General features: G+C 44.3%; 1 protein-coding gene across 1 annotated transcript in view; it reads left to right on the forward strand.

Moving 5' to 3' along the window:
• Positions 1 to 235: 235 nt before the first annotated feature.
• The window catches only part of LOC125639873 (musculoskeletal embryonic nuclear protein 1), a 125950-nt gene continuing 105218 nt past the window's right edge, over positions 236 to 20967 (forward strand). Inside the window, exon 1 of the mRNA XM_048857646.2 lies at positions 236 to 527. Coding sequence (XP_048713603.1) covers positions 332 to 527 — 196 coding nt within the window. The 5' untranslated portion in view covers positions 236 to 331. The remainder of the gene's footprint in view (positions 528 to 20967) is intronic.

Genomic DNA, 20967 nt, shown 5'->3' on the forward strand with positions numbered 1-20967 from the left:
CCGCGGCCCCACGCAGCAGCGGCTGCGCTCCCCGCCCCCTGGGAGGCTCCGCCCCTCCTGCGCTCGACCCGTTCCGCAGGCCCCCCACCTCCACCCCTGCATCCCCATGTTAAAGGGCTGCTGCGTCCGGCCCGCCACTTGTCTTCCGGTTAGCTCCTCCCCTCAGGTGCGGCCTCCGCCAATCCGGGGCGGCTTGTTGTGTCACACGTCGGGGGTGACGCGCCGCGCGTCCTGGGAGGGGGCTGCTCCGCACCGGAAGCGCGAGGCCCCCGCCGGGTGCTCGGCCGGTGTCATGAGTCCCTGAGGCCGGCGCGCGCCGGGCTGCCTCGCCATGGGGGTCCCGATCCCTTTAGTCCCCGCCAACGAGAGCCTGAGCCTGACGGCCCGGCCTGGCCGCCTCGCCGTGTCCTCCTCGGGCGCCGGGCCCGGGGACGGCTACCGGGGCTGCGAGAACGGGGCCCTCATGGACAGCTTCGGCATCTTCCTGCAGGGGCTCCTGGGCGTCGTGGCCTTCAGCACCCTCATGCGTGAGTGACCCCTCCCCCTTCCGGGCCTGGCTCCGCGACCTCTTCCTCCTCAGGGCTGGCCTCCCTGGCGCAACCCCCGTCCCCGCCTTGGGAACGAGCCCTCCCCGCTCCGGGGCCGGTGTAACGGCAAAAACGGCAGCCGTCCATTTTTCCTACCCGTAGCCCTTACCGCCATGTAAGTCACAACACTGGCCTCCCCGGCACACCCACCCGCCTCGTGGCAGCGACCCTTCCCCCTTCCGGGAACCTCCTGCCCTCCCCCATGTGTGATTTCGAGGACCCAGATGTCCTGATCCCCTTCTCACACCCCATGTGTGTGAGAGTGACTTTTGAGACCCAGACCTGGTTCCTCTCCCCTTCCCTCCTTGTTCTGTCTCCTTCTCTCCCCCTATCCAGAGCCTGGTCTGGTTTGGTGTATCACCTTTTCCATGAGTGAGACTGTCTCCAGGAACACTCCTGGCACCAGGGTCTAGCCTGGGTTCCCCCTCCATCCCTCAGGCAGTGCTTACACACCCATTACCCTCTTATGTGAGTGACAGCCCTTCCCCACAAACACCAGGGATGCCCCTGCCCTGGCTCTTCTCCCATCTAGCGTCCCCTGGCATAAATGTCTCTCCACAATTGGGGTCTGGGTCGGGTTTCCTATCCTTTCCCCTTCAAACAACCACTTTCTCCTTGTCCTCATCCATCAGCCTCATGCGTCAAAAATGCATGTATTTCCTTATTATACTAAAAACATATATCACTGGGAGTAAAAAGCTTGAAAAATCCTGCTTTCCTGGTGCTGTTAATGCTCACTTTATTTCTTGTATTTCTGTTTGCTTGTATAAAGGAAATCAATACAATCAGTGTCACTTGTTTAGATTGAGTCTTGTTTTTGGGTTCCGTTTTGCAATGCTTGGGTGACAATGTCCCTTTAATCAGTTGCACCGGCATAATAATGTGCTTTGTGAGGGGGATTTAAAATCTGGTCAGACTCTTTTCCAATCTAAAGAGTCTTTTATATGCTGTTGTCATGATTCTGTGAATATAAGGCAGGGGTCGGCAACCTTTTAGAAGTGGTGTGCTGAGTCTTCATTTATTCACTTTAATTTAAGGTTTTGCGTGCCAATAATACATTTTAATGTTTTTTATAAGGTCTCTCTATAAGTCTGTATATTAAATAACTAAACTATTGTATGTAAACAGGTTTTTCAAAATGTTTAAGAAGCTTCATTTAAAATTAAATTAAAATGCTGATCTTACACCGCTGGCCCGCTCAGCCCATTGCCGGTCTGGGGTTCCGTTCACCTAGGCCGGCAGCGGGCTGAGCGGGGCCTGCGGCCGGGACCCTGGCTGGCCAGGGGCCGGCAGCCAGAACCCCAGACTGGCAGTGGGCTGAGCGGCTCAGCCCGCTGCCGCTCAGCCTGCTCTCGGTCTGGGGTTCCATCTGCCGACTCCTGCCAGCCAGGGTCCCGGCTGCCGGCCCCGCTCAGCCCGCTGCTGGTCTGGAGTCCAGGTCTTGTCCACATAGAGTAGGTACCCACCTTCTCCCTAGTTCTAGCCATTCTCTTTCTCTCTCTGCACTGAGATGAGGGTGGGAGTGTGCTGAGAACAGGGCTGGGTGTGAAGGAGCAGCCTGGGGGTTGGGGTGCAGGGTCTAGCCAGGAGCTAGAATGAGGGAGGGGGCTCAGGGTTGGGGCAGGAGGTTTGGGTGTGGAGCGCTTATCTGGGCATCTCCCATTTGGTGTGAGGGGTGCAGGTGGGAATGTGTGTGTGGGGGTGTGTGTGCAGGAGCTCCTGTTTGGTGCCAGGGGTGGGAGTGGGGATGTGGGGGGTGCAAGAGTCAGGGCATAAGGTGTGGTGGGGCTGGGTGTGTGTGAGGAGGGGAGGATTCAGGGCAGGGGGCTGAGGGGGTGTGAGGAGGGTATAGGAGTCAGGGCAGGGGGCTGGGGTCATGGGGGTACTCCCTGCCCTGAGCAACTCACGGCAGGGGCTGGAGGGGATATGCCCTGAATTCCACCCCATTCCCCAAGGTCCCCGGAGCAGAGAGCGTGCTGCAGCTCTGCTTTTACCTCTCCTGCTTGTAGCAAGGGCCATCAGCTGATCAGCCACAGGGAGGGAGAGAGAAGGAGGGGCAGGAACCCAGCATGCTGGGGGAAGAGGCGGGGGGGAGGGGAAGCTTGCCTGCCCTGCAAGGAGAAGGCTGGGGGGGTGGGGGGGGCGCGGAAAAGAGCGGGCCGGGTCTGGCAGATAGCAGCGTGCCGTTAAAAATTGGCTCGAGTGCCGTTTTTGGCATGTGTGCCATAGGTTGCCGACCCCTGATATAAGGGATGGTGCCACCGTTTACTGCCTTCTCCTCTTATTTGTGTTAGCCAATTTTTTCTTCAGTACTGTATGCAGAAAATGCCATCACTGGTTTCCTTTTTAAATACTGACAATTTAGCGGAGTTTTTCACAGAAGCTGTATGTCCATTTGTGCTTGCATGTGCTTCTGTTTAATGTAATGTGTAATAGTGATTGAAGTGTGTTTCCTAATTCAGCACGAAGTGATCTCTTCTCCAAAGAACAAATTACACTTCCCCCAAAAGTTGGTATTTCATACCTAGAATTTAGTCTTCTTCCTTTCCACTCTGGTGTGTAATAGTTTCTTTTTTTCTATTTGACCTACTAGATAAAGAATCTTGGTCCTATATTTGTCTGAAGGAACCTACCGCAGCAAGATACTAAATAAATGTTTGCACTAGCAGTTTTTAAGATTAGCTTCTGAACAGCTGTTGTAATGGAGAAGAAGAAATTGCTTACAAATGAAAATGGGGCAGTCACTTCAAGCTGACATCTTGTGGTCATTGAGGCATTGGGTCTTGATGTAGTGACACATGCAGTCTGCTCTGAGACTATTTTGTTTGCTTGTCAAATGTATATTTCTCATTCAGGTGAGGGGGAAAAAAGCTGTAGATAAGCGCAGGTTAGAGATCATTTGTTTAGTACTCGTGTGCCTTCATTTTTTGCATGTCTTAAGTTTACCCATACGCTAGAAAGAATGATTTACTTCACTCTTGCAGTAATATTCACATTTTCACATATGTAGCACTACTGACTCTGAATGACTTCCGTTGGAGTTAAAGCACTCAACACCATGCAGGATTGAGCTTTGCAGGTTGTTGTGAGTACTCTCTTAAAATTCTGAGATTTCTGTTGGCATTCAAGATTAGAATCAAATCTAGAAAGAGCACTTCAGTATTACTGAGAATTACTGTAAGTGATAGACTGAAGACATTTCTAAGTGACCAATGAAACATAGGTGATGGTTTATTGAAATTTATCATATTCACTGGGAATTGATTGGAGCTGCAAACTTTCCAGGTTTAATAATTATGAATAAGGCTATATTTTAGTCATGGGTATTTTTAGTAAAAGTCATGGAAAGGTCACAGGCTGTAACCAAAAATTCACGGCCTGTGACCTGTCCATGACTTGTACAATATACCCCTAACTAAAATTTGGGTACTCCATGCGGGAGAGGAGGGGGATGCCACGGGTGCTCGGGGGGTGGGGGGAGAGGGGTGGCCCGGGGGGCGCCACGGGTGCTGGGGTGGGGGGCGTAGCCCAGGGGCACTAGGGGTACTTGCGGTGGAGGGGGGGGAGGATTGACAGGGCTGGCAGGCTCCCCACCCAGTTCTGCGCAGCTCCCCGGAAGCTGAACATGTCCCTCGGCTCCTAGGTAGAGGTGTGGCCAGGGGGGCTCCGCGCACTGCCCTCACCCTGAGCGTCGGCTCCACAGCTCCCGTTGCCCGGGAGCCACAGATAAGTGCTGCCCAGAGCCCTCACCGCCTCCTGCACCTCAACCCCCTGCCTCAGCTCAGAGCGCGCTCCCACACCCAAACTCCTGCTGCTGCTGCTCGTGGGAGGGTGGATATGGTGGCCTGAGACTGCCCCAGCAGTGGCTGGTGTGGCTGGCCCTGGGACTGTCCGAGGTGCTCAGACAGCCCCCAGGCCAGCTGTAGAAGTCACGGAATCCATGGCCTCTGAGACAGACTCAGAGCCTTCATTATGAGTCCTTAGCATACTGCTCTGGTATGCTGCCAGATGCTGTACTAGGCTTCTGTGGTTTTCTCAACAATTTCTGGAGAATTAAAAAGAAAATTCTATCCCTTATGTTTGTGTGGGGCATAACAGATGCAATGATGTCTGAGTCTTCAGATAAACAACAATATTTCTGACATCTGATGTGTCCTAATCTTCTCAACAAGATTCTACTTCTGAGACCTGAGGTCTCAGAAAATGTATCTTTAACTATTTCTCTCATCATTTGGACAGTATTACATATTGAAATATATATTGAGTGGGAGAGTGAAGCATGCTATAGCACAGAGGTGGGCAAACTATGGTCCACGGGCCGGATCCGGCCTGTCAGGGCTTTGGATCTGGCCCATGGGATTGCCGCAGGCCCCACGCCGCTCTGAGAAGTGGCCAGCACCAGTCCCTGTGGCCCTGGGGGAAGGGGGGGGGGGGCAGAGGACTCTGTGTGTTGCCCTTGCCTCCAGGCACCACCCCCTGCACCTACCATTGGCCGGAAACGGGGACCTGTGGCCAATGGGAGCTTTGGGGGAGGTACCTGGAGGCATGGCAAGAGCAGCATGCGGAGCCCTGTGGGCCCCCCCCTTCCCCCAGGGGCTGCATGGGGACATGGTTCCAGCCGCTTCCCAGAGTGGCATGGTGTAGGACCGGGGCAGGCAGGCATGGCATGGAGCCTGCCCTGGCCACGGTGTATGCCGCTGCCACCCCGGAGCCACTTTAAGTAAGCGGTGCCAGGCTGGAGCCCGAACCCCTCCTATACCCTGCCCCCCCAACTCCCTGCCCTAAGCCCCCTGCCTGCACCTCGCACCCCCATGCACCCCAACCCCCTGCCCTGAGCCCCCGCCGCACCCCAGTCCTGAGCTCTCTCCTGCAGTCTGCACTGCTTCCCTGAGCCCCCTTCTGCACCCCAATCCCTTCCCTGAGCTCCCTTATACAACCCGCACCCCTCCTCTGCCCCAATCCCTTGCCCTGAGCCCATTCCCACACACTGCACCCCCTCCCACACCCACACTCCGTGCCGCACCCCAACCCACTGCCCCGGCCCTGCATACAATTTCCTCACCCAGATGTGGCTCTCGGCCCAAAAAGTTTCCCACCCCTGGTATAGCAATATATTCTAGATAACCTGTGTTTTGTATTATTTCTATATTAAGTCAGTTATAGTGGTTTTGTGGATTGTACGGTGGTCTCTTATTTACAGCCCTGCTTACTATGGAAAAAATGTTTTGTCAGCTGACCGACTGAGCAAGCAATGGAACAAGACCTTCTGTCTTTGCAGAATGGCAACTGAATGTACGAGCTTTGTATGTACGCTTTACCAGATATGTACCTCATACATCCTACATGTTCTAAGTTTCTAAGTAATAAAGTTTCATCTTATTCTAAGTGCACAAGTCATATAAACGAAGTCAAATAGAAGGTAGTTGAACGGAGGCATTAACAGGAAATCTCTCAATCTAAGGACTGTACAGGCATAGAATCATTTTAGCAAACATTTTATAAACTAACGCAGGGGATGTGTAAATTTAGAACCATATACTACCCTTTATCTCAGTGGAACTCCCAGGGATGATAGTGGAAGGTTTGCACAAAGATCAGTGGTAGAATATGGCATTAGATAGTGAATAATTAAGACCCCTGCAATTGGTGCTGTCAGCTCAGTACCAGGTTGTTAGTGTGTTTAGGTGTTACTTTCCTTGTTCTGTACTCTGTAACTAATAGCCAGTGTCACATACTTCCCTTAATACTTTTCTTTGTGAGCTTTTCTATTGTAAATACAGCCCAGATCCTAGTGAACCAATGTGTAAGGGCTTCCTATGGATTTTAATAGTATGTTGATTTAAAGCTGTATCAGAGTAGTTGCAAGGTTTTTGGAGGGGTGGACTTTATGTAGTGGAAGCATTAATTCTTAATCTGTCTTTCATAATAACCTGTACTGTACCCAGTATCCTGCCAGCTGAGGACTGGACTGTAGTCTTCCGTGCCATTATTTAACTGATCATGAGGTTGCTTTGTTAGGGTGAGTGGGACAAAATAACTGCACTACCAGCTTTGGCTAGCCCAGGGACCTCAGGGATGTTGTCAGTGAGCTTGTGTGTGTGTGTGTGCGTGCTTTCCGTGTACTGTCCGCAGCTCTGCTCAGATAGCTGATTCAGCAGACCTTAATAGTACTATCCTGTGTGGTTAAGTACTGGAGGCTTGAATGTCATTGCCTCAATAGTGCTGTTTAGGCTGCTCATTGCTTCTGTCTTTGGAGCTTCAATGTTAATAGTAGTGCATCATGTTAGTTCAGCAGACCTCAATGTACTAGCTCCCTGGATCAATGTTTATAATTATACTAACACATGTATGCTTGTTACAATAGACTCAGCTCAGTCAGTGGTGGGATTTTCCACTACTCCCTAGACTGGACAAAGGCTTAAAACGAAGGACCTTGACGTTTATCGGCTGAGACAAACAACTGGAATACACAACTTACCAGCTTATGAATTTCATGACATCTGTTTGTTACCCCCCTTTTTCCTAATATCTTGAACAAAATATCCTTATTTATTGTTCTCTCAAACCATTTTATCTTGAACTAGATTAACATGTCTGTACTAGCTAAAATATATTTGCCTAACTATCTAGTGCTAGTACACTAACAACAACTTTGCCAAGTTCATGTACCGGACAGTGAACTTGTAAACAGCTGCTTTAATATATGGCCTGATTTTAGTTCACAGCCTCTGGTCCAGGCCTCAGATCTTGCACCAGGCCCAGTGCTCCAGGTGTGTGCTCTCGCACGCGCTCTCTCTCTCTCTCTCACTCACAAGGCGTAGTAATCTTAGTAGATTTTTTTTAATTACTGAAATTCTTTCTAAAGTCACATTTGGTTATTCTAGGTACATTATTGAGAAATACTCATTCTGGCTCTTACCAACGAAAAGGTATATATCAAAAGAAACCAGAACTGCTGTGTGTAAGATGCATGAATAAATATTCCAACTTGAAATGTACATTTTTTTTTAGGATGTTACTTAAAACCTTTTCTTATTTCCTGGGAGTGTTGGAACTCCCTAGAAGCATCAGGAAAAGGAGCTATGGGCTAGGACAAAAGCTTAATCATTGGTCACACTTTCTGAATTCCCTCTAGTCATGCATGTTTAACCATAAATTGCTTCTCAATAAAAGTGGTAATATCAACAAAGTTCTCATTCATACAGGAAGGGGGAAAACCAGTGTTTGCAGGTTTCTTCATTCTTGTGTGATAAAAGGAATCAGCATTTGTAAGAAGCAGGAGTCAAAACAGAAACAACTTACTAACATTTTAAATAAAAATAAAAGGGTAGTTCTTATTCCAGACTTGACAGTTGTAGTGTTCTTCACTTCATCTTCCACTTCAGAGTGTTTTGGGGCATCTTTGGCAACAGAGCTGTGGGCCAAGTGTGCTGAAGAAGCAGCAATTGTCACTCAGAGAACTCTTAAATTCCAGTGAAAATGTCTCTAGCTATGGGACAGTGTTGACTTCTACAAGTCTCTTTAATAAAAGCCAGCTGGTAGAAATATTCGGGTCATGACTAGACTTATTCATGTAATAACTTAATAGGAATTTGCTTTAGAAACTGCACAATTATTGACTGTCTTGAGGGCAGTAGTTCTCTAATTTCTTCATTTTGTGGGAGCGACACATTATGGGCTACCTTGTCTCCTAGCTCAACTCCCATAGGAAGTATTGAGTTCCATTTGCTGATTATCTACTTAGAAATCATTTGGAGATTACCAACGTGAACTGATTTAAATAACTTATTTTAATAATGATTAAAATCAAACGGGAAATCTTGATTTTAAATAACAGATTTTAATCTTGTTTTGCATTTGTATTTTTTAGTTATTTTTCTAAAGAAAGGTTCATTCTAATAGGTTCATATAACCACTAAAACGTTAATTTGCCAATAAATATAGTTTTTATATTAAATGTTATACTTTTTGCTAACTAGGAATATAAGCATATCTATACATGTATGTGAAGCTGTATAATAGCTTAAATAAATTCAGATTCTTGCTTTTTACAATTTTTATTATAAAATGGTGTCTGATGCATTTCTTACTTACTAGATAATATTTGCTTGTTTTGTCAAGCTGTATTTGGATGGGAATAGGAATTTGATTAAAAGTGCACAAAAGCAGCATTTTAAATTTGTTTTTATTAAATAAAACTATCATAAATGTGTTGGATACGTAAGGCAAAAGGTAAGCTTATTAAAACATGTCTTGCATTTAAACCTGTTTTATTAAAGGAAGTATTAACTGTAGTTAGTGAATAAAGGGATTGTTTCTGGTCACTATGGGCCAGATTTTAAAAAGTATTGAGTCACCAAAAGATGCAGATAGGTGTCTAGTAGAATTTTCAAAAGCACCTGTCTGCATCTTTAGGTGCCTAAATACCTTTGAAAATCTGGCCCATGTCCTTCAAGTTTTTAGAATTATATCTCCTCCTCTCCCTCCTGGCGTTTATTAAGAGATTGAAGGAAGAAAACACACTTCCTTATTTTTGCAACTCCCAGTTGGTTTCTCAACTTTGAATGCACTAGCCCAAAGCAGTATTCTCTGCACCTGCTAGCTAAACTGAAACCAAAAGTAATTAAGGGTAAAGCTTTTCTGCACATCAGAAACAAAATACTTAAATTTGGAAAAGTGTAAATAGCAGCATTTGCTCCATTGCTAAGGCTGAAAACAATATGGATATTGGTTGGATATTCGTGTTGATCCCAGGATATTAAAGAAACCAGGTGGGTAAGGCAATATATTTTATTGGACCAACTTCTGTTGGTGAAAGAGAGATGGTTTTCAAGGAAGAAGAGCTCCGTGTAAGCTCAAAAGCTTCTCTGACCAACAGAAGTTGGTCCAATAAAAGATAGTACCTCATCCACCTTGTCTCTCACTATTGTCTGTTTACTTTACTTGGAGGTGATAGGGTGAGGGTGGGAAGAAAGTGCAGGTATTAGAAGGCAGTTCAACATGTTTTTATTTTGTGCTCGTACCTGTGCTGCTGACCCCTTGCTAGAGAAAGACGTGAACATAAACATCCGGTGCAAGTACTATATACAAACACTCTTCATTGCAAAGCTTCCCTTGGAATATATTTTATTTAGAGAAATAGGGAGCAAGAATGGCTGCTGAATGAAATGGGGAGTAAAAGAAGTTCCTTGTTCTTACTGTTACCTTTTTACCAAGTAGATCTTGTAACTTAATGCCAAATATATATCACTTAATAACAATGTGTATCATTTATCAGCTTGTCATCAAAACAAATTAACATGATCTTGTCACAGTGTCCCATTCATGATAGTGGTATTTTCTGAAAATGTAAGAACCAGATGTTCATAACATTCATGTGTCTATTACTGCAGGTTTAAAAACAAAAATTAATTCTTAAAAACACTGTGATGGTTCTTGTATTTCATTCAGCTTAGACACTGGTTTTAAAAATATCTAGTTTCACTTCTTGGTTTTCCTGTGTTAAAATAGCTATTGTATTTGTTTGTTGCTGATACTGTAGAGCTGTTTAAATATTTTCATGTTATGATCTTAAATTTACTTGTAAACAACTAGTTTCAAGAGCAGTCTCTCACTATGCCTTCTTAGTGATAAAGGGCTTGCAAGTGGTGTGCTGAGAAACGTATTATGTTATTCCCAGACAATTGAAACATTAAACAGTTTTCAACCATACCTGCATCTTAAACAACGTTATTAGGCCTTTGTAATTATACAAAGCCCAATGTATGAAAGGTGAAAGTGTAATAAATAAATAAATAAAAATTGACTCCACATCCCTACCTATGACAAACTATCTTAATCCGCTGTGTCTGAGTTCTGTCAGATTATATTAAAAATATATGGCATATGCGTTCATTGTACATTGTGGAGGGTGGATAAATTGTTGGATTCTTTGATATTTAATGAAATGGTGACTGATTTTTTCTTGACATTAAGGAACAGTAAGAAACAAGATGTAGCTCCTGTTAATGAATGGTTGAAGTGGAGAAAGGTCCCTCGATCCCTTTGTAACAATGAGTGGGTATTGGAGGGTGGACAGAAGGCTGTGTATCTCTATGTGCAACATGGTTGTAGTTCCACATGTAACATACTGAAGTTATGGTCAGTAACTCTGTTTATCTTTACTGTATTTATGGTATATTAGGTGTAAGGACTTATGGCTTATTGTTAATTGTTAGGTAATGGGTATCACTATTGGGTCAAAGTTAAGTAAGGATTCTTTCTGAAGCCTATATAAAATGGATGCGTTTATTCCTTAATATGTATGTGAGAGGTGCTTTCTCTGTGCTTCTGTAATTCACGTAGTACTTAAAAGAAAACTGCCTAAGGAAAAGTGCTTACAAGAATTAGTTTACCCTATGATATGTCATTGTACAGCAAAGATTTTCCAACTGGTCAACCTGCAAGTAAAATATAGTTTTCTTCATCTCATAAGTGACTAACCATCACATTTGCTAAAAAGGGTGTGTATGGTATTTTGATTTCAGGACTTCTTTAAAGTCTCCAGAAGAAGTGGATTCTCGGATATCCTGCTTCATTTTTTTAAAAAAACTAATCTCAATAGGAGAACTTGAAGCACCTTGGTCACCATATGCTTTCCAAATTAATAGGACTGTCAAGTGATTAAAAAAATAAATTGCATGATTAATCGCACTGTTAAATAATTAAATATATTTGGATGTTTTCTACATTTTCAAATATTTTGATTTCCATTACAACACAGAATACAAAGTGTACAGTGGTCATTTTATATTTATTTTTGATTACATATATTTGCACTGTAAAAAACAAAAATAAAATAGTATTTTTCATATCACCTAATACAAGTCCTGTAGTGCAATCTCTTTATCATGAAAGTTGAATTTACAGTGTAGAATTATGTACAAAAAGTAACTGCACTCAAAAATAAAACAATGTAAAACTTTAGAGCCCACAAGTCCACTTAGTCCTATTTCTTGTTCAGCCAATTGCTCAGAGAAGCAAGTTTGTTTACATTTGCAGGAGAAAATGCCTGCTTCTGGTTCACCTGAAAGTGAGAACAGGCGTTCACATGGCACTGTTGCAGCCATTTACATGCCAGATGCTCTAAAGATTCATATGTCCCTTCATGCTCCATTCCAGAGGACATGTGCCCATGCTGATGTCAGGTTCTGATTGATAACAATCCAAAGCAGTGCAGACCAACACATGTTCATTTTCATAATCTGAGTCTGATGCCATCAGCAGGTTGATTTTCTTTTTTGGTGGTTTGGGTTCTGTAGTTTCTACATCGGAGTGTTGCTCTTTTAAGACTTCTGAAAGCATGCTCCACACCTCATCCCTCTCAGATTTTGGAAGGCACTTCAGATTCTTAAACCTTGGGTCGAGAACTATAGCTATCTTTAGAAATCTCAAATTGGTACCTCCTTTGCGTTTTGTCAAATCTGCAGCGAAAGTTTTCTTAAAACGAACAACATCCGAGTTAAAACAGGTCATCATCCAAGACTGCTATAACATTAAATATATGTCAGAATGCGAGTAAAACAGAGCCAGAGATGTACAGTTTTCCTCCAAGGAGTTCAGTCGCAAATTTAAGTAGCACATTATTTTTTTTAACAAGCATCATCAGCATGGAAGCCTGTCGTCTGGAATTGTGGCCAAAGCATGAAGCGGCATACAAATGTTTAGCATATCTGGCATGTAAATACCTTGTAATGCCAGCTACAAAAGTCCCATGCAAACGCCTGTTCTCACTTTCTTGTGACATTGTACATAAGAAGTAGGCAGCATTATCTCTCATAAATGTAAACAAACTTGTTTGTCTTAGCGATTGGCTGAATAAGAAGTAGGACTGAGTGGACTTGTAGCCTCTAAAGATTTGCATTGTTTTGTTTTTGAGTGCAGTTATGTAACACAAAAAATTCTACATTTGTAAGTTGCATTTTCATGATAGAGATTCAACTACGGTACTTGTATGAGGTGAACTGAAAAATTCTATTTCTTATCATTTTTATGATGTAAATATTGGTAATAAAAATATTAAGTGAGCAGTACACTTTGTATTCTGGGTTGTAATTGAAATCAATTGAAAATGTGGAAAAACATCCAAAATATTTAATAAATTTCAATTGGTATTCTATTGTTTAACAGTGCAATTAAAACTGCAATTAATTGCAATTTTTTTAATTGCCATTAATTTTTGAGTTAATCACAAGTTAACTGCAAATAATCGACAGCCATACAAATTAATAATTGGTCTACATAGTTTTGGTCAATTAGGAAAATACTTTATATATAATATTGTTTGGGGAGAGAGAGCTGTATGTAGGTAATCAAGCATCTCTCTAAAATCTACATAAACTGACTGAAAATCTTGTGACTTAACAATTAATATACCTTTTTCTACTAAGAGTTTGTCATTTAAAAAATTTAATAGATGACATGTCTGTGTACTGTTGAATGTTCATTTGAGTGTCACTTGCTGAGTAACTTATCTGGGACAAGTAGACAAATGAGCAAACTAGCTTCTTTTTTTTTAGTTCTCTAACTTAAGTGATCCATTAAAACTAGGACTTCAGTTAGGCTTCCTGTGAGATTCCCTAACTCACAGAAAGCAGACTAGAAATCAGAACTTTTTTTATGATCCATGAAGTGTTGTTAGTTTCAGAAACCTTCTAAGGCATTGTGTTCTTAGGTGTTTTTCATAGTAGCTTTCTTGCTGACTTAATGTGATTGGGGGAGGGAGGGGAATACTACTTTTCTTAACTCTGTGGTATTTTAAAAAAAATCAATTGAGGATGAGTAGAAGACCGTATGGATTGAGTAATGGGATGTATTGTTGTAAAGCTTTGGCTGTATAAAAGACCAGATTTGTTGAAAAAAATGCTGACTAATGCAGAAGCCCTAAAAGTGACATAACTTTTGTCTTCATTAAGACAAGTGGATAAATCTGCTACACAGCATGCTATAAAACATACTCTAATTAAAATTTTCCCTAGGAATTACTGCTTTTGCTCTTTCAATTCTTTTCATAGCTGTGTCCCTATTTGAGGACCATGGACAGTTCCTATTACACTGGGACCTCAGAACCAGTTTCTATGTTTGTACTGCAGTAGCTTACAGAGGTCCCAGTCAGGACTCCTTTGTCCTAGTCATTCTACAGAAAAGTAGAACAAAAACTCACCACCCCAGCGTGCTCATGACCTAGGATAGAAGACAAGACTGAATAGGTGGATGATCGTGGGATGGGAACTGGTATTAGTTAAGTTAGTATATTTGAATAATTTAGTAATATCTGGTCAAAGTAAGCTGGTGGGCTACCTGTAACTAACTATATTAATGTTCTAAGAATTTTTATATAAAAAATATGGAGGTGGAAAGGTGTTAGGTTCCAATATTAAACTTACAGGCCCCATAGAAGATGATGCATCTTATTGTAGATTTACATCATAGATACTAATATATTGACTTTTGGGAAAATGAGTGATCCTTGAATTTTTTTGTGTTTGGGGGAGACCCTGTAGCTAGCCTCTTAATCCTGTTTGTTTAGCTGCAATATAGAGTTTAAAAATGACGTTGCAGAGATGACAGACCAGCCTTATATATTGCACGCTTAGGGAAAATATGCATGTTTGCCAGTATTGACTAAAAGTGACTTCATATTATTCAGTCCTGTTTCAGTTATAACAGCTGTTTTTCACTTGAAATTCTTTGCATGACACCTGGAAGCATTGCTTTTAATATAGGTTTTGATAGTACTTTAATGACTTGGTAAATGTCTTGATAGTGGAATATCATGAATGGTCTAGTGCTATTAAATGCAGCATATTTCTTCCAGATAACATTTTGGTCATGTCTACAAAGAGGAAAAAATAAACTTTTTAAAACAGGGTCTGTATATTGTGCCTAAATTACCCCTGCCAGTAATGATCTGAGACCCATGTTTATCCCATTAGGAAAACATAAAGCATTTGCACATCATTGTTCAGTTGATTGCTGGATATAATTATGCTCCCAGATAATAGGATTGCTCTAAACATAACTTTGCATATCATTAACTTTGTAAAGTCTTTTAAATGTGCAACACTGACAGAACGTATCCTTTTTTTTTCCTGGTATTTGATACAAAATAGTACACAGTATAAGGGGGGAACATCTGTGAATTGTTAGCACTTGGTAGGTTAAGTAGAAGTTGAGGAGAGATTTGAAGTGTTTAACTTCAGGAAACTTCTTGATAGTGACTATCAGCTGATCGCACTCACTTATCAAACTGCAGAATGAGATTGTATTTCTGCTTAACATTTTATAATTCAGTTCCCAAGAGGTTGGCTTGTACAACTATAGATTATGCAGTTTTTGGCTTCTGCTGTGATGTTAATTTCATGGTTAATAGGATTTGATTTAAACTAATCCTTATCAAGGTATTTACTATGTGGATCCTTCTGACAAAATGAAAATTGGATCTGTTCACCACTGTCTGCTGATTGAATGCGCAAAGAAAATAAATGCTTGAAACATTAGCCTTTTCATACAGCATAGTCTTGCTCATCTATTCTGTCAACACTGCAAAATTATTCCCAGTATAACTGAGGTGGCATTTCTTTCAATGAAATGAGCGTGTTTACAGTTCACATCAGAATGGGTATGCATGTGATATAGTGAAGCAATGAATCGTTCTGGAGTTATTAAAATTGACAGTCATTCTGTACGTCACATGTTTGCTTTTCAGTTACTAAGGGTATGTCTACACTATGGAATAAGGTTGAATTTATAGAAGTCGTTTTTTTAGAAATCGGTTTTATATATTCGAGTGTGTGTGTCCCCACAGAAAATGCTCTAAGTGCATTAAGTGCATTAACTCGGCGGAGTGCTTCCACAGTACCGAGGCTAGAGTCGACTTCCGGAGCATTGCACTGTGGATAGCTATCCCACAGTTCCCGCAGTCTCTGCTGCCCATTGGAATTCTGGGTTGAGATCCCAATGCCTGATGGGGCTAAAACATTGTCGCGGGTGGTTCTGGGTACATATCGTCAGGCCCCCATTCCCGCCCTCCCTCCGTGAAAGCAAGGGTAGGCAATCGTTTCGCGCCTTTTTTCCTGAGTTACCTGTGCAGACGCCATACCACGGCAAGCATGGAGCCAGCTCAGGTAACCGTCACCGTATGTCTCCTAGGTGCTGGCAGACGCGGTACTGCATTGCTACACAGTAGCAGCAACCCCTTGCCTTGGGGCAGCAGACGGTACAGTACGACTGGTCGCCGTCATCGTCATGTCCGAGGTGCTCCTGGCCACGTCGGCTGGGAGCGTCTGAACAGACATGGGCGCAGGGACTAAATTTGGAGTGACTTGACCAGGTCATTCTCTTTAGTCCTGCAGTCAGTCCTATTGAACCGTCTTATGGTGAGCAGGCAGGCGATACGGATTGCTAGCAGTCCTACTGTACCATCTTCTGCCGGGCAGGCAAGAGATGAGGATGGCTAGCAGTCGTACTGTACCATCTTCTGCCAGGCAGGCAAGAGATGAGGATGGCTAGCAGTCGTACTGTACCATCTTCTGCCGAACAGCCATGAGATGTGGATGGCATGCAGTCCTTCTGCACCGTCTGCTGCCAGCCAAAGATGTAAAAGATAGATGGAGTGGATCAAAACAAGAAATAGACCAGATTTGTTTTGTACTCATTTGCCTCCTCCCCTGTCTAGGGGACTCATTCCTCTGGGTCACACTGCAGTCACTCACAGAGAAGGTGCAGCGAGGTAAATCTATCCATGTATCAATCAGAGGCCAGGCTAACCTCCTCGTTCCAATAAGAACAATAACTTAGGTGCACCATTTCTTATTGGAACCCTCCGTGAAGTCCTGCCTGAAATACTCCTTGATGTAAAGCCACGCCCTTTGTTGATTTTAGCTCCCTGAAGCCAACCCTGTAAGCCGTGTCGTCAGTCGCCCCTCCCTCCGTCAGAGCAACGGCAGACAATCATTCCACGCCTTTTTTCTGTGTGGATGCCATACCAAGGCAAGCATGGAGGCCGCTCAGCTCACTTTGGCAATTAGGAGCACATTAAACACCACACGCATTATCCAGCTGTATATGCAGCACCAGAACCGGGCAAAGCAATACCGGGCGAGGAGGCGACGTCAGCGCGGTCACGTGAGTGATCAGGACATGGACACAGATTTCTCTGAAAGCATGGGCCCTGGCAATGCATGCATCATGGTGCTAATGAGGCAGGTTCATGCTGTGGAACGCCGATTCTGGGCTCGGGAAACAAGCACAGACTGGTGAGACTGCATAGTGTTGCAGGTCTGGGACGATTCCCAGTGGCTGCAAAACTTTCGCATGCGTAAGGGCACTTTCATGGAACTTTGTGACTTGCTTTCCCCTGCCCTGAGGCGCATGAATACCAAGATGAGAGCAGCCCTCACAGTTGAGAAGCGAGTGGCGATAGCCCTGTGGAAGCTTGCAACGCCAGACAGCTACCGGTCAGTTGGGAATCAATTTGGAGTGGGCAAATCTACTGTTGGGGCTGCTGTGATGCAAGTAGCCCACACAATCAAAGATCTGCTGATATCAAGGGTAGTGACCCTGGGAAATGTGCAGGTCATAGTGGATGGCTTTGCTGTAATGGGATTCCCTAACTGTGGTGGGGCCATAGACGGAACCCATATCCCTATCTTGGCACCGAGCACCAAGCCGGCGAGTACATAAACCGCAAGGGGTACTTTTCAATAGTGCTGCAAGCTCTGGTGGATCACAAGGGACGTTTCACCAACATCAACGTGGGATGGCCGGGAAAGGTACATGACGCTCGCATCTTCAGGAACTCTGGTCTGTTTCAAAAGCTGCAGGAAGGGACTTACTTCCCAGACCAGAAAATAACTGTTGGGGATGTTGAAATGCCTATAGTTATCCTTGGGGACCCAACCTACCCCTTAATACCATGGCTCATGAAGCCGTACACAGGCAGCCTGGACAGTAGTCAGGAACTGTTCAACTACAGGCTGAGCAAGTGCAGAATGGTGGTAGAATGTGCATTTGGACGTTTAAAGGCGCGCTGACGCAGTTTACTGACTCGCTTAGACCTCAGCGAAACCAATATTCCCACTGTTATTACTGCTTGCTGTGTGCTTCACAATATCTGTGAGAGTAAGGGGGAGACGTTTATGGCGGGGTGAGAGGTTGAGGCAAATCGCCTGGCTGCTGGTTACGCGCAGCCAGATACCAGGGCGATTAGAAGAGCACAGGAGGGCGTGGTACGCATCAGAGAAGCTTTGAAAACCAGTTTCATGACTGGTCAGGCTATGGTGTGAAAGTTCTGTTTGTTTCTCCTTGATGAAACCCTCCGCCCCTTGGTTCACTCTACTTCCCTGTAAGCTAACCACCCGCCCCTCCTCCCTTCAATCACCTCTTGCAGAGGCAATAAAGTCATTGTTGCTTCACATTCATGCATTCTTTATTCATTCATCACACAAATAGGGGGATGACTACCAAGGTAGCCCAAGAGGGGTGGTGGAGGAGGGAAGGAAAATGCCACACAGCACTTTAAGCACAGCACTTTAAAAGTTTACAACTTTAAAATTTATTGAATGACAGCCTTCTTTTTTTTTTGGGCCATCCTCTGTGGTGGAGTGGCTGGTTGGCCGGAGGCCCCCCCACCGTGTTCTTGGGCGTCTGGGTGTGGAGGCTATGGAACTTGGGGAGGAGGGCGGTTGGTTACAGAGGGGCTGCAGTGGCAGTCTGTGCTGCAGCTGCCTTTGCTGCAGCTCAACCATACACTGGAGCATACTGGTTTGGTCCTCCAGCAGCCTCAGCATTGAATCCTGCCTCCTCTCTTCAGCCCGCCACCTCTTCTCCCGGTCATTTTGTGCTTTCCTGCACTCTGACATTATTTGCCTCCACGCATTCGTCTCCCCGTGGCTAACAGCGGGGAACATTTCTGTTTAGCCACAGGCAAACAGCCCATCAGGAACGGGCTCCTCTGAGTGTCCCCTGAAGAAAAGCACTCTGTTTCAACCAGGTGACCATGAATTATATCTCACTCTCCTGAGGATAACAGAGAGATAAAAAACAGATGTTGTTTGAATGCCAGCAAACATACACTGCAATGCTTTGTTCTACAATGATTCCCGAGTACGTGTTACTGGCCTGGAGTGGTAAAGTGTCCTACCATGAAGGATGCAATAAGGCTGCCCTCCCCAGAAACCTTTTGCAAAGGCTTTGGGAGTACATCCAGGAGAACTGCGAATGCCAGGGCAAAGTAATCCTTTCACATGCTTGCTTTTAAACCATGTATAGTATTTTAAAAGGTACACTCACCAGAGGTCCCTTCTCCACGTGCTGGGTCCAGGAGGCAGCCTTGGGTGGGTTCGGGGGGTACTGGCTCCAGGTCCAGGGTGAGAAACAGTTCCTGGCTGTCGGGAAAACCGGTTTCTCCGCTTGCTTACTGTGAGCTATCAACAACCTCACCTTCTTCTTCTTCTTCGTCCCCAAAACCTGCTTCCGTATTGCCTCCATCTCCATTGAAGGAGTCAAACAACACGGCTGGGGTAGTGGTGGCTGAACCCCCTAAAATGGCATGCAGCTCATCATAGAAGCGGCATGTTTGGGGCTCTGACCCGGAGCTGCCGTTCGCCTCTCTGGTTTTCTGGTAGGCTTGCCTCAGCTCCTTCAGTTTCATGCGGCACTGCTTCGGGTCCCTGTTATGGCCTCTGTCCTTCATGCCCTGGGAGATTTTGACAAAGGTTTTGGCATTTCGAAAACTGGAACAGAGTTTTGATAGCACGGATTCCTCTCCCCAAACAGCGATCAGATCCCGTACCTCCCGTTCGGTCCATGCTGGAGCTCTTTTGTGATTCTAGGACTCCATCATGGTCACCTCTGCTGATGAGCTCTGCATGGTCACCTGCAGCTTGCCACACTGGCCAAACAGGAAATGAGATTCAAAAGTTCGCGGTTCTTTTCCTGTCTACCTGGCCAGTGCATCTGAGTTGAGAGTGCTGTCCAGAGCGGTCACAATGGAGTACTCTGGGATAGCTCCCGGAGGCCAATACCGTCGAATTGTGTCCACAGTACCCCAAATTCGAGCCGGCAAGGCCGATTTAAGTGCTAATCCACTTGTCAGGGGTGGAGTAAGGAAATCGATTTTAAGAGCCCTTTAAGTCAAAATAAAGGGCTTCATCATGTGGACGGGTGCAGGTTTACATTGATTTAATGCTGCTAAATTCGACCTAAAGTCCTAGTGTAGACCAGGGCTAAGCCAAGGTATTCTAAGGGTCATGAAAACACTAAAGCTACTACTGTGTATCTCCAGAACCTGCTCCTTAATCCTTACTACTTTCTAGAGTTCACAGTGGCTTTATATTGCTTTGTGTTATAGTGCTGAATACTGCACCAATATTTTGCTTTCTGTTACCTAATTCATTCCTTGTGGGGCATGGATCAGCATTCATGTCGCAGTACCTGGCCCAGGCTGGGGAAACTAACGATTCAACCAGCGGACCAAATCCATTGATTGATCCTGGTCACGTGCCACATTGCACATACACTAAGAAGATTCATTCACACTTTGTTGGTCGGTGATTAGCCCAGGCCCTAAGGCTAAATTGTGCTTTTTTTACAGTTAGATAAATATAGAGTAGCTCTATTGATTTCAGTAAAGGAGTTGAAAAGGAAGACGCCTCTATTTCCAGTTATGCAGAATCACAAATTGTTGGATCCTAAATCTCTTAAATACACAAGAACTGGTTAAAATCCTTCACATTTGCTTTCGGCTGTGACTTCCTATTGTTAAGGTCTACCCGAAGTTCTAGTGCTATCAGAAATGTGTAAGCATGCATTTGGTCATTTCTCTGATGTGCATCATCTACAATAAGTGATGTGCATGAATCACACACTGGCCCTTGTTGTCTGAATCGAGATGTTACATTGCATAGTATATTAATGGCTAGTATTCATAGCCATTACATTAAGCTTGTCTGTGTTCTTTTTATGTTGTTTAAAGGTTGACATTAAGGAGTAGCCTATGGCCATTGGTTAAATGAGATATATATAGAATACATTCATCTGTTACTGTGCCCAAACTATGTCATGGAGAGAACTGAGAATCAAAATCAGTAGGCTGGAATTTTGGGTAACAATTAAAGATGCTTAGGAGAGGGAACTTATAGCATCTTTAAATCTTAAGGGCTTCAAATATAATTCCTAGATTTGTGTATCTGCCAGGAATTGTCATTCTATGCTTAGTGCTCATAACTAGTGCTGGTCAACAGTTTTCCAACAGAACAGTTTTCTATCTGAAAATGCTCATTAGATTGAATCATATATAGAATCATAAAAATGTGGGACTGGAAGGGACCTCAGTAGGTCA

This window comes from Caretta caretta, chromosome 7, assembly GCF_965140235.1.
Source record: "Caretta caretta isolate rCarCar2 chromosome 7, rCarCar1.hap1, whole genome shotgun sequence".
Classification (NCBI taxonomy): Eukaryota; Metazoa; Chordata; order Testudines; family Cheloniidae; genus Caretta; species Caretta caretta.